The sequence below is a fragment of the Leptonychotes weddellii genome, chromosome 11 (assembly GCF_054177405.1).
Source record: "Leptonychotes weddellii isolate Sample4059 chromosome 11, ASM5417740v2, whole genome shotgun sequence".
NCBI lineage: Eukaryota > Metazoa > Chordata > Mammalia > Carnivora > Phocidae > Leptonychotes > Leptonychotes weddellii.
In genome coordinates, this window is record NC_138379.1 from 48,144,281 (window position 1) to 48,158,024 (window position 13,744).

At 48.5% G+C, this 13,744-nt stretch overlaps 2 protein-coding genes and 1 long non-coding RNA gene across 6 annotated transcripts in view; 1 reads left to right on the forward strand and 2 right to left on the reverse strand.

Annotated features, from left to right (window-relative positions):
• Window positions 1–12,315, reverse strand: part of PGM2L1 (phosphoglucomutase 2 like 1) — a 104,091-nt gene extending 91,776 nt beyond the window's left edge. The window contains exon 1 of one of the 2 annotated variants that reach the window (XM_081798823.1): window positions 12,103–12,315. The gene's annotated coding sequence lies outside the window, so the exon portion shown is untranslated. The remainder of the gene's footprint in view (window positions 1–12,102) is intronic. The other variant, XM_081798822.1, reaches the window with a different exon arrangement.
• LOC115937479 (uncharacterized) overlaps window positions 1–13,744 on the forward strand; it is a 56,667-nt gene that overhangs the window by 35,102 nt on the left and 7,821 nt on the right. The gene's annotated exons all lie outside the window — the stretch shown is intronic.
• Window positions 1,390–12,309, reverse strand: KCNE3 (potassium voltage-gated channel subfamily E regulatory subunit 3). 3 transcript variants are annotated; one of them, XM_031021377.2, is made up of 3 exons: window positions 12,103–12,309; window positions 6,157–6,309; window positions 1,390–3,446 (listed from the first exon to the last, which is right to left on the reverse strand). In XM_031021377.2, exon 3 carries the CDS (start codon window positions 3,404–3,406, stop codon window positions 3,107–3,109), a length of 300 nt encoding a protein of 99 aa, XP_030877237.1. In that variant the 5' UTR covers window positions 3,407–3,446; window positions 6,157–6,309; window positions 12,103–12,309; the 3' UTR covers window positions 1,390–3,106. The 3 variants fall into 3 exon arrangements, with proteins under 3 accessions (XP_030877237.1, XP_006750155.1, XP_030877239.1); XM_006750092.3 differs by lacking the exon at window positions 12,103–12,309 and adding an exon at window positions 11,881–12,032; XM_031021379.2 differs by lacking the exons at window positions 6,157–6,309; window positions 12,103–12,309 and adding an exon at window positions 11,881–12,033.

Sequence of the window (13,744 nt, forward strand, 5' to 3'; positions counted from 1 at the left end):
GTGCCCCAGTCATGTAGACTAGTTCCCTGTGGATCAGGCCAGGGCTAGACATGACTGGATACACACTTTGTTCTTTATCCCTTGCAGGTTTTTCCTGAAAAGTGCCCCATCAATAAATGCCTGTCTCAGACTGTTTCTAGGGAACCCAACCTCAAGCTAAGGCACCAGTGCTCTGCTATCATTTCCCCAGATCACTTTCCCATTCACTTCTGGGGACTATTCAGATCCACACCCTGGGCTGGGTGTGCCGTGGTGCCAAAATTGGGTTGAAGGTGGTGCAGCAGTTAGAGGAAGAACTGGTGGGCTCTACTTAAGTAATTATAAGGAATACCTACTAATTAGGGTTGTTATGAAGGTATTAAGAGCTAAATGAGTTAATGTGTATAAAATGCTTAGACCGCCAGCTCACATATAGTAAATGCTCTTAAGTGTTAGGGCAGGGGTTTCTTTGATCTTTTTTACTTATGAATCCCAAGAGTGCCGAGATGTGTGCTTGGCACATAGTAGGCCCTGTTGAATGAGTGCTTATTGGCTCAACTGATGTGCTGGGATCTGGCCAGCAGAGGGCAGAACCAGTGCAGATAAAATATCCTGTGCACTGAGGAGGAAGTGCCATTGAACTCCAGACAGTTGGCCGAGGGGGGCGGGTACTGAGGTAGATTGAGCCCCTACTTTGTGAATTCAGACCAATAAGTAGCTCTGGGCCTGGAAGTTGCCCTGGTGTCTGTAGCTCTTCTTTTGAACTTGTGACTGACCACTCCATGCTCCCCTCAATAAATCCCCTTTTGTGTTAATGCTAATATACATTGGGTTTCTGCAACTTGCAAGCAAAAGAATTTATATTCTCTTATTAATCCCTATAAGTGTAAGGACTGTGTGGAGGGGAGCCACTTCCATGGGTAGGGACACTGAAGTCCCAGAGATGCCACACTGGGCCTGCTTCCTGCTCAATTTCTCAGCCAACCACTGTCTTTAAGAGTGTGGTTTCACCACATTTCTACCCGCAAGCTTCCTTTGTCTTGTTCTCTTCTTTCACTTTGCTCATTTAGATCAGTCCTATCTTTCAAAACCCAGTTCAAATTCTACCTTTCTCTGAGTCCTCTAAATCTACTCAATCTCATTTCTTAAAATCCTTCTAGCCTGACCATTCCTATACTTGATTGCATTTCCTATTTTATTTGGGAGTTTGGGCTGGGTGGTCTCTAAAGTCCCATTCAACTGCAGATTTCTGAATCTGTTGTCTTCCCATATGTCAAATCTTCTAAAGTAGGTCTTCACCTTCTCCTTCAAGAAGAGCTAAGGAAAGGCTTGAGCACACGGGGCTCAGCACAGATTTGTAGGGAGTGAACACAACTAACTGCTCATGGGAGTGAATGTGTTCTGTGATCATTCAAGAAACACATAGGCATTTATTTTTATTTTTTCAAAGTGGAAGTAGCTTCCCCCTTCCCTTATTATACAAGCAACATACTTATGGTCAAATAAATCAAATATTACGTAGATTTTTTAAGTAGGAAGGGAAGATCACCCACAGTCCTTCCCTTCCGAGATAACAGCAATTAAAATATTCTTTCAGAGTTTTTGCTATATACAAATATGTATGTTTCAATAGGGCCTTCTGGACAGAACAATGGGAGGTTCCAGCCTGGGATTTGTAGCTTGTAAGGTATTCACTCGCCGCATTGCACGTATTAGACTGAACCATATGAAAACTACTGATAGTCAGCTGCTTTTTGACCTACAAACACAATTTTATGATTTAACCCAATGTCTGTGAAGCCCAGAATGTCAGAACTGGTAGAGCCCTTAGAGAGTTTCAAGTCTAACTATTTCATTGTGCTGACAAGGGAAAAGGATCAGAGAGAGAAGTAACCAGCCGGTTCACGTACCAGAATCCTTCCACTGAACCAGGTACCTGCCTTTCATACTCTCCTCCTTTTAATTTGATAACCTTCTAGGTGTGATAGTAATCTTCTAGAAGCAGGTTTCAATTTGGTATCAGAAAACTTCTCCCAGAATTTCATCAAATCAGAAGAGGCTATGTTAGAGGGAGTGGCGGGAGATGTGGCTGGGAGGGGCACGGTGACACAGCTGGAGAGGCACGTGACCCACGGAGCTAAAACAGATCACCATTCAGGGCCCTGCACTTGTATGGCTCCTTAGCATCATAGGAGGGGTCCTAGTAATGTATTCACATGGTAATATGTGTTTGTCATATTTGCAAAAGCAGGCAGTTTTTGAATTCTTTTTCTTAAGGAGGGCCCACAGAATTGTAGACGTTTCAGGCCTGGATCCTGTCCTGTGTGGTGCAGATTTGAAAAGCACTAGGCATGGAAACCAGAGTTCCTAGGTTCTAGTTATGGCCCTGCTCTGGCCCAAATGGCCAGAATGTTACTTACAGGGAGTAAAATCACAAACGTTAAAATGTCTTGGAACACATAAAATGTGAACAAATATAAATAAGTCACCTTACTCAGATTCTTATCTGTGATACGGCAATCACTGCTGCTTTTCATGGTCATTGAAGATAACACATCAAAAAATGTGTCCTCAGGAGCGCCTGGGTGGCTCAGTTGGGTAAACGTCTGCCTTTGGCTCAGGTCATGATCCCAGAGTCCTGGGATCCAGCCTATGTCAGGCTCCCTGCTCAGTGGAGAGTCTGATTCTTCCTTTCTCTCTGCCTCTCCCCCTGCTTGTGCTCATGCGTACTCTCTCTCTCTTTCAAATAAATAAATAAAATCTTTAAAAGACATGTGTCCTCAGGGCATCTTCCTGTTTCATCTCCCTCTGCTACAACTTCCTTTTCTCTTTCCTCCAGCCTCTAGCCCCCAGTACTCCAGCCACTGGGCCAGTCATTGGTTATTATCTTTTGCTACTTCTATATATTTGTTCATGGGGCTCCCACTGTCTAGAAAGTCTACCTTTACTGGAAAAAAAAATCTTCATCCACAAGGCCCTGGTCTGCCAGCCCTTCTCCTCCCACCCTAATGATGACCTCCCTTAGGACTGTTTCTTGTTGCTCCTACAGATGGGGACACTGAGGCCTGGTGTGGTCCATAACTGAGTTCTGGTGTCTTGATATGCTGCCATTCCCAGCCCCCTAGGGTCAGATCATAGACACACGGTTCTTGATGTACACGTGATAGGGGTCACTGCGCTTGTCCACTTTGCGGGAGCGGGTATATCCCAGGATGAGGCTGCCCACGGTGACAGCAAATAGAAACATGACGAAGAGAATGTACATGTAGGAGTTGTCATCACGGCCAGGTAGGCTGGCCTGCCGCTCCTTAGGCAGGTTGTCAGGCCCTGCCCGGCAGAGCAAGTTGCTGTGAAGAGTGGCATTTAGAGCCTTCAGCACTGCATGCAGGCTCTCATACCAGGTCTCAGTCCCGTTGGTGGTCTCCATAGCAACAGGGATCCAAGGGGGCAAGGAACTGGAGGATGCTCTGTTGGTGACAGAAAAGAGAGGGGATAGCTTCTGTCACCTGCGGCTTGAATTCCCTCCTGACCCCTTCAGACCCTAGCTAAAATCCCAACATCACAGTTTATTCTAGCTACCTGTTTACTTGTCTGTCTTCTCCATTAGACTGTTGGGGGGAAATTCTGTTGGAAATGAAGTGGTGGGGGAAGCAGGGAGAGGCTGATAATCACTGTAGACACCAGGGAAAAGAAGAACAGGGTTGGGCTGGAGGCGGGGGAGGGAAAGGATCACTCAGTCTGGTTTGGGGTTTTACCTACCCCAGAGAGAGAAGACACAGGCATCTCAACTATCCTGCCTTGTGACAAAAAGTCACTGGGTACCTGGTATATAATAAATGTTTCTTCTCCTTCCTCTCAGAGATTCTTAGTCTATAATATAGACTTCTATAATATAGAAAAATATCCAAAGACAGCCTTGTATCCTAGTCTCTGAAAAACCATGTCATTCCCTTTAAACAAGGCTCCACACTCACTTCTTTCGGAAAGACTTCACTGAGTGTTCCCTACCTCCCCCCCCCTTTGTAAAAAGATTTTATTTATTTATTTGAGAGAGAGAGAGAAAGCATGAGAGGGGGCAAGAAACAGAGGGAGAAGCAGGGAGCCCAACGCGGGGCTTGATTCCAGGACTGTGAGATCATGAATGTTTAACCAACTGAGCCACCCAGGTGCCCCGAGTGCTCCCTACCCCTTAACCATACTCCACAAGCTTTATTAGCACAGCCTTCCCTTTTGGCCAGCACTTACATATAAGGCAATGTGTGGCTATTCTCTTGTGGTTGATAAGGGTATCAGCAGTCCACATGCTCCTGGTCAGCAGGGCTGTGTCTCTTCCTTAAGTCTAGGGGACTGCCCTGAGACTGGCTGGGTGTTGTGCTGATCCTCAGGGTCTACCTTGTGACTGGCTGGGTGTTCTTCCCTCAGTGGTCTCCAGTAAAGATGGCTACTTTAGGGACTTCTCCATAGGCCAAACACTCAGAGTTCACAGACTGGTTCCAAAGCCCTCCTTTATCTAGGTAGAGTTGTCAACCAATTGAAGTTAACAAACTTGACTATTACGCAAATGGCCTCTTCCCCAGAAAAGATGACAGTTATGACCATGATCAATATTTATGAACAACTCTATGAATGCAGAAGTTGGGGGAGGGGAATCTAAAAAATAGAGCAGTCACCCAGGACTGGCCTACATTTCATGCAAGGCCTTTGGGGCTCCCTGCTACGTGGTGCTTGGACTACCCTGTCTGGATGGAGGAAGGGAAGAGAACAAGGGCTCATGGACTTAAGATCCAGGAGGCAGAGGTTTTCATCTGCTATCCCACTTGTCAGGTAAGAAATTTCTGCCTTCTGCTTCCCTCATATTGGCCAATGGAAAGTAGCAGCAGCACAATGAATTAATGGCCCAACTAATCATTCAGCCAGTCATCATTTATGAAGGCCCACTCTTGGGCAGGCCTCATGCCGGGAGCTTGGGTAGGCTCAGACCCAGTCAGTCCCTGCACTTAGAGACACATTGTCAGCTGATCTATAATGCAGGGGACAAGCCAGGGACTACTGGGGCTTAGAGAAAGAAGGGACAAATTCTGATCAGGGCTCAGAGAGTTTCACAGTAATAGAGACATCTGAGTTAGACCTTGAAGGGTTTTTTGGAAGTAGAGAAGGTAAGAAAACAAAGAGGTGAACAAGCATGACAAAAAGAATGTTTAGAATAGAAAGTAGCATAGGGCGCCTGGGTGGCTCAGTTGGTTAAGCGACTGCCTTCGGCTCAGGTCATGATCCTGGAGTCCCGGGATCGAGTCCCGCATCAGGCTCCCTGCTCAGCAGGGAGTCTGCTTCTCCTTCTGACCCTCCCCCTCTCATGCTCTCTCTCTATCTCATTCTCTCTCTCAAATAAATAAATAAAATCTTTAAAAAAAAAAAAAGTAGCATAAAGGGGTTGGAGTGTAAGATGTGTGGAAGGATAAGATAGGACATGGGATAGAGGCTGCCCTGAACAAGTCTCATGGACAGCTTGACTGCCAGGCTGCAGAGTTGGAACTTTATCCTGCAGTTGGGGTAGAGCCATGGAACAGTATTTTAAAAGGGGATACAATGATAAGAGATTTGTGCTTTGAAAGGACACTTTGGCTGTTGTGTGGACTGGAGGGGGCAAGAATTAAGACAGGGAGCCTAGTGACAAGGGTCTTGAAATAGTTCAGGTAGAAGACACAGAGTCCAGACAGTTTCCTCATCTGTCAAAACAATTATCATCAGGAGTTATTCAGTGGGTACAGAGTTTTAGTTTTGCAAGATGAAAAAGTTCTAGAGATCTGTTGCACAACAGTGTGAATACAGTTAATACTGCTGAGCTGTACACTTAAAAATGTCAATAGGGTAAATTTTATGTATTTTTTTTACCACAATTAAAAACAACATCATCCCTGCCCTGCCTCCCTCCAGGCTTGATTGAGCATACAGTTTTATTATGGTGAAAAAAATGTTTAAAATCTATTCTCCATTTTTGAGAAGTAAATACATAGACACAGTACATACAATGAAGATGAAGTCTTCCTGTTCTCAGGGGTCCAGGACTCTCTCCCAGAGCAGTCACTGTTACTTAGTTACACAGTTTTCTTAGATATCCTTACAAGGTAGTTTAACTGACAGGGCAGAGAAAGGGCAACCTGAATCTGGAAGACTCACCAAAGAACAGGCAAATCCTCTATGGCTCTGAGTCAGCTTCAGGAATCTCCCTGTGGGTGCCCTCGGGCTCCTCAGCCCCTCAGCCTCTTCAGGGTGTCTCTGGACACATCTGGGGTCTCAGTATTGACATTGGGGAGCTGGGAAGGCCCAGAGCTGGAAAGCAGGGGATGAGGCAGGAAAGCAAAGAATCAGACACCCAGAAAACTCTTCAGAACCAGGGTGGATCCCCCAAGGCTGGGGCCCCAAGGGTTGTGAAATAGCCTTGCTGTGGGTGCTAACCCCCTTCCTCTTCCCTTCCCCTTCCTGCAGCAGCTGGGTCAGGCCAGTCTAGGGTTGCAGTTACAGGAACTGTGCCATGGCCAAGGGACATCTGATTGCTGTCCCTCAACTCCAGGCCCGCGATGTCTCTATTGGGTGACTTTATGAGAAGCCTCAGTTTAACGTGTGGACTCCCGCTCAGGTACCAGCTAATAGTGCAGACTCAAATATTCCCTTTCCCAAGGGTACAGGTATCTTAGCAGAAGTCTCTAAAAGGCTGAAAGAGCCTGAGACCCAAGGGAATGATGCGTGTGGGCAGAATGGCAACTGGCAGTGGGGTCGATATTTTACATAGGAACAAACGATGTTCTTCCCAATGAACCTATCTGGATAGACTGGGTAGAACACGGTCACAGCGTCCACATTATCTGTAGCACAGCTCCTTGTGACAGAGAAGAAAACGGCACAGATGCGGTGGCAGTTTTATTTTTGACGCGCAGGGGCTGGCTGGACCTTCAGAGTCCATCTGGTCTAACCTCTAGTTAACCGCCTTCAGCTTACAGCGAAGGAAATGGAAACCCGAGGAGCTGTCTTGGTTCAGCTGCTACCTGTGTGACTTAGGGCATGTGACTTCCCTTTTCTGGGCCTCGGCTTCTGTCCGCATCTGTAAAATGAAGGGGTTCTATCTACATAATCTGGTAAGGTCAGCTCTAACATCCCACGAGGGTACAGATCACAAAACCACATTGTGAGATTACAGGAAGTTGGATAGGTTGGTGGAAGAAGCATTTTGGGGTCTTTCTAGAGCCCCTAAATCACAAGATAGAGAAGGCTGCGGACCTCGTTCTCACAGATTAAGATGTAACTGAGCCCCAGGACTGAGTTACACTGAACATTCCTGCCTAGATAAATGGAGAGCCAAATCGGTTGACTTGTTCGTTTTTCCTCTTAACAGCCAATCTGCCCAGGTGATCTAGCCAGGGAAGGAGGCAGACTGTGCAGAAAGTGGGGGTGGAGGGATAGTGTGGGGGACAGGGTGGGCTCTGAGGTGGGGTTCAGTGAGTGGAGTAAAGATTCATGAAACCGTTCATCCCTCACATCCTCCTTCAGGAACCTCTCAGGATAGACCCTGATGTTTGTGGTTCTGACAGGAGAGGCAAAGAAGCAACTGTTACATATCTTTAGGTGCTGGGTTGGGGTAGGAAGGAGGGCCTGGGTGCAAGGGCATCCTGCTGGGTCAGGAGAGACAGAGAGCTGATAAAGGGACGGGTTGATTCTCTTCGCACTGCTTCTAGATCCAAGGATTGGCCGTTGGCATCACTGAGAATTTTGTTCCTCCTTCTGAGCTCCTTGGCTGCACTCATCAAGATAAGTCACTGATTATAAAGTTCATAGTGGGGAGGGGGGAGATGGAGCTCTGCTCTGGAGGGTTCTTAACTTGAAACAGAAGATAGACCAGTTAAGAAGGAAGGTGAATAGTGACTGACCACGTGGAAAGAGATTTTAAAGATTATTTAGAATCTAGATTCTAGGCCAACTCCTGCATTTTGTAGACGGGGAAACTGAAGTTCCAGGAGGGAAGGTGACTTGCCCAAAATGGCAGGACAAGTGGAGGGCAGAACTCCGATGAGAACCGGGGTCTTTAGGGGCATGTGCTGTTTGGGTGCTCTTTCCACTACCAATGGCAACATTCCCTGGCATCTGAGTTGTGCATCACACCAAACACAGTCTCCTCATGTTCTGAGGTATCAGGTCCTCTAACTCCGTATTATTGCTTTTTCCTGCACTGCAGATTCTCACCAATCAAGGATCTGGTAAGGGGGGGAAGTTGGCATGTTTTGGAGGAGGAGTTAACCTTCCTTTATAATCTCATCTCCTGTGGTCCTTTCTGCTCCAGATGTACTCCTGTTCCCCCAAACAAGCCAGGAGCACCCTCTTCCTCTACACTCTGTTGCTATTTCCTGCACGTTAATAGGTTCTTCCTGAATGTTCTTTTTTTTTTTTAAAGTAAGTTCTATGCCCGACGTGGGGCTTGAACTCATCACCCTGAGATCAAGAGTCGAATGCTTTACCAACTGAGCCAGCCAGGTGCCCCATCCCTAAATGTTCTTGACTTGAACTCACAGGTGTCTAAGTTGGGGGTGGAGGTGTAAAGCTGTGATCTGAAGGATGAACTGGGCATCTTAGGTTTTCTTTCAGGTTTCTCTGGGGAAAAGAGAAACTCCACCATTGGTTCTTTTGGGTTCCCCACTGCTCTGTTTCAGCTACTCTTTCAGAATGAATGTTTTAAGTGCCTGGGAATGTAGTAAAGAGAGGCAAGGCGGGGAAAAGTCACAAAAAGAAGATAGGGAGGGGATCCAAAGACAACCCCTGGGACCACACAGTTTTGCCATTGGTCCTTCAGGTGGTCTTATCACTACCATTGACTGGGGCTCCAGTGGAGTGGGAGAGGAGTTAAAGGACTGGACCCTAACAAAGAGTTGGAAGGAGACACAGGAATAAAAACTGAGCTGGAAGGGATCTTAATAATCATGTTGTTGGTACAAACCCCATTCAACCAGAGGAAAGTAGAGCACCCCGTCCCTGAGAAATCACCTGCACAAGGTCTCAGTCCAGGGGTAGAGCTGGGACCACAAATAGGTATCCTGTCCACAGACCTTTCTACTTTTAGTTCCCTGTTGCCTGTAGGACAATCTAACCTCCTCAGATCATCATTTAAGCCTCTTTGGATGTGACCCTGCCTCTAGCCCCATCTCACCACAGCTCTCCCCAGTACGCTGTGCCACATGATACTGAACTGCAGGCCATTTTCCAAACATTCCTCGCACTTGCACACTTCTTGCCTTTGTTTATGCTGTTTTCTTAGGCAGAGAAGTTCCCTTCCTCTTTTTATCTTCCTGGTGAACTCCTATTCATCCTTCAAGACCCAGCTCCAATGTCACCTCTGTACACCCTCTCCTGAGACACCCCCCCTTGCCCACTCCCTAGACAGTTAGTCTCTCCCTCTTGTCTGTTCCTAAAGTGCTTTGCATAAAACCCTATTTGAGGACTGTGCTGTACTGAAAGTGTATATATGTGTGTAGGTATCGATACCTATAAATGTGTATGCTAAACTATGTGCTGTGAGGTGTGAGGGAAAGGACCTGTACCTCATACATTTCTTTATTCCCTGGGCCTGAGCACATAGTAGGCACTCAAGAATATATGAATCAGTGCCTCTTCTTATTAGACCATCCCCCATCCAGCACACACATACACATTCATGAAAACAGTTTACAGTGAGTACTTAAAAAGCAACTTCAAGTGCAGAAACATACACCATTTGTTTTGGGAAAGGGGGGGGTGCTCAAAGAAAAGAAGCCATCTTGGTCAGGTGGAGAAGTGACTCAGGGGAGGAGGAATTCTAAGCCTTTTTTGGAAGCCCAGACATTCCCTGTACCCGAACCCCATTCAGTCCAAAGGGCAGACATTCTTGGCCCCAAAACACTAGCAGTGGTTTTGCCACCCTCTTCCCTGTGTACCTACCCAGGGTGTGGTGACACACACCCACCCATTGCACACACACAGTCCAATTCCCAGTCACCCAGCCTATGATCTTGCCTTTCATGTGTGCCTTTGATGGTTCCAATCTTGGCTATGTGACCTTGAGCACTGCATTTATTTCCTCTGAAACTCATATATGAGATGGGGATAATTATCCCTGCCCTGTTTACCTTACATGAGGACTGGGGGAGACAACAGAGGGGAAGGTGTTTTAGAAATTGCCAAGTATCATAGAAGCATAAGAGAGAATTATTGGGCAATCCGATTTCCTTTTCTATTTCCCTGCCCCACCTCCAGATTACCAAGAACAGCCATCCCTATGTTGCCCCTCCCTCCTCCCTTTGGTTCCCTTTCCTTGGGAGAAGTCAGCAGGTTCTTATGACTCTTCTTGATTCTCAGACACATTTTCCTCCTTCAAAAGCTTTCTTTGGGGCACAGTGGCGCAGTAGGTTAAGCATCTGACTCTTGGTTTCAGCTCAAGTCCTGACCTCAGCGTCGTGAGATGAGCCCCCACCTCGCGCTCCGCACACAGAACAGAGTCTGCTTGAGATTCTTTCTCCCTCTCCCTCTGCCCCTCCTGCTCATGCTCTCTCTCTCTCTAAAATAAATAAATCTTAAAAAAAAAAAAAAAAGCCTTCCTTGTTTCTCATACTCTGATCAGCCCTATAGTCCCTTTCCATTTAGGGGTACCATTCAGTAGTCCTGTCGTTGATGGAGAACACACCAGAATTGGAATCAAGAGACAGGCCCCTATTAGGCCATGTCTAGCCATGTGTCTTGGTTAAGTCACATCTCCACTCTGGGCCTCATGTTCCCCATCAGTAAGTTGGGGGTTTTCTCTTACCTCCCTCTTGGTAGGTATTTGGAGCATCCACCTATTCAGTTTATGGATAGAAATGCGTTTTGAGATGTGTGGAGTGAGTGAGGGATGAAGGTTGTGGGTTATCATCTTAAGGAGTCAAGAAAATCTGAAAGCAGTTTCCATGCCTCAAGCAAGGGGCTCCTCCATTTGGAAACCAGCAAAGTGGATGGATACCAGGAGATAATGAGGGGCTTACACATTTATGATGCACCTTTGTAGGTGAAGTGGAGAGAACCCTGGACTAGAAGTGAGGAGACTTGGGTTCGTTCTGGTTCTCTCTGGTTTCTGGTATGTCCCTGGGCAACCTATCTCCTCTCTGGGCCTCAGTTTCCCCACAAGAGTGGGGAGGAGGGATAGAGGAGATACTCTTCATGGGCCCTCACACAAGGGTCTGTCTGAACTCATCTATTTTCTGGATAAGAGAATCCCAGGTCCAGACCCCTTTCCCCTCATGTCACATGGAGTGTGCTGACAACAGAACCGAGAGGCCTATTTTACAGGTGGTGACCCAGGAAAAGAAAGTACAAGGCATACAGCGGGTAGGGGACTTGCACAGGTTTACACAGCCTCTAAACTAGAACCCAGTCTCCTGACTCCCAGCCTAGACCTCCGTTATAAGCAACAGAAGGTGTCTTTGGGAGTCCCCAGGCGCGGGGCACAATGCAGTAGCGAATGGGCAAGTGGGCTCCGCGGAGCAAGCAGCTCCGGCCAAATAAGAAGACCGCGCGGGGCCCCCGAGGGCCATTTCTGCGTATGCGTTGGCTGCGGCCCCGCCGGTGTTCGCCTTGTCTGTGGACCTGGAAAGAGCTTTCGAAACGCCGTCCCGGCGCCCGTGGGTGCTGCTGCAAGCCCCCGTGGTTTTCAGGCTGGGAGTGCCAGGGGCCCAGCTCCGCACTCCCACGTGGGGCCCCGGGATCCCTGCAGCTCGGTTCTGGGGAGGTCCAGCTCCGTTTGTGAGCCGCCCCCCACCTCCGGTCGGCGTTCTCAAGGGAGGCGGGAAAACCCCTCACTTCTACCGCCGGCTGCAGCGCAGCCTTCCCGACCCTGCGAGTGCGCCTTACCTGCCTCTCGGGAAGACTCCGAGGGGCGCCGGGCTCTCGGTAGAACCCCGCACCCTGTGCTCCTCGGTGCCCCCGCACAGCTGCCCTCCGCGCTCCGGCTGCCGGTCCGCACACAGCCGGCGCTCCCCCTCGGCTCTGCGCCCCGACCCGCCCGCTCTGCTCCCTTTAACCTTCCCCAGGGCGCCTCCTCCCCCGGCCCCGCCCGGCCTCCAGCACACCCACCTCTCCCCAGGCTGGCTTCGGGCGCCTCCGCCCAGCTATTTGGCCTCACGCGGCTTGGGCTCCGACCCTTCCGTCCCCTGCAGCGCCTGCTTCCTGAACCGGAGACCGAGCGCCTCTCACTTTGCTTAAGCTTGCCCAGCCTGAGGCTGATCTCCCAAATGCCAGGCTGAGCGTTGGGTGCTGCTGGAATCAGGCTTTGCTCCTAAGTGGCTGTGTGGTGGTGGGCAAGTCACTGCTCCTCACCGGGCCGTAGCGTCCTCGCTGTAAAATGGGTCAAGTTCCTGCATGCATGCTTCGCACGGTGGTGGGTTGGGTCAGATGAGAGTGTAGAATCCAAGATAGTAAAGCCGATGGTCCCTGGAGAAATCATGGGCTTCTCACACAAACCATCTTTTCCAGACAGGAATGCAGAGGCCCAGTCTGGGGAAGGGACTTGCCCAGGCTCCCCACAGAAGTCAGCGACGGACCTCGGACTCAGAATTCCCTGTGCCACTTTCTCTCCTTCACCCCAGCGGATGGGCCCTCCTTCCAAGTCTCAACAGCTCCTCACAGGCCCGGACCATTGTTGTCCGGTCATACCTCGCTGGTCCCTGCCCCAGAACACCGTGCCCTTTCTGACCCCTCACACTATTGCTTGCTTGCTGGTGACACTGCAGGCTCCAGAAAAGAGAAGCAGCAGGGACAGCTGGGAAATGAGGGCGGGGGTGGGGGTCGGGGTGGGGGGGGTGGCTACGGGCAGAGGAGTAGACAGTGACTGGGAGCAGCCTCTCGGGGACTCTGTGGGCGTCCTTATCAGAGCCCTCTTTAGCAGCTTCCTGCCTGGGCATAATTAGTAATAAACGGCGACCAGCTCTTTCTCCCTTGCAAACCAAGATCTGTTCCAGGATATCTGAGGCGCATACCCTTATCAGGGAATCTCAGATTGTATTTAAGAAGTGCTGTCCTTTTAAAAAGACCCACCACGTGGAGAGAATGCTGTACAAGATTGCAATTCTTTATCAAAACACATTACTTCCCTGTTGTTTCTGTGGTTGCATATTTTGACCCATCTACTCCTTTTTCTCAGTCTGATTAATCACCTCTCAAGGAAGTCATCCTGACCCTGGGCATGAAGTGTTAAATTTCAGTCTGCCTAGGAATCACCTCAGAGCTCATTGTGGTAAAGTAGACTTTTGGGTCCTGCTCCAGAGGATCCAGAAATTAGCATTAAAAAAAAAAAAAAAAGAGGTTCCCAAATGATTGTGATGCCAGTGGTTCTTAAGATCAGCCGTGAGGCACCAGCCCCGGCTCAGGTAGGGCTCCTTCCCCATTCTGCCCAGGGCCTTGCATTTACTCTATAGGACTATTTATTACAGTTATCAAAAGTAACTATTTGCCCACCTCATCTACTAGATTGTGAGTTCTCTGAAGATAGGGTTTTAGAATCATAGTCTTAGAATCACACCATCTTAGAGTTCTAGAATCATTTAGTGATAGAACCTGAGTTGGAAGGACTCTTGGAGTTATCTGGTCAAATCCCTTACCTAAACCTCCCCTATATTCCATTTTTGACGTGAGATTGTCCAGCTTCTCTTGTACACCTTTAGTGACAAGGAGCTCATTGCTTCCAAGGCAGCCAAGGCTCTGATTGTTAGGACGTTTT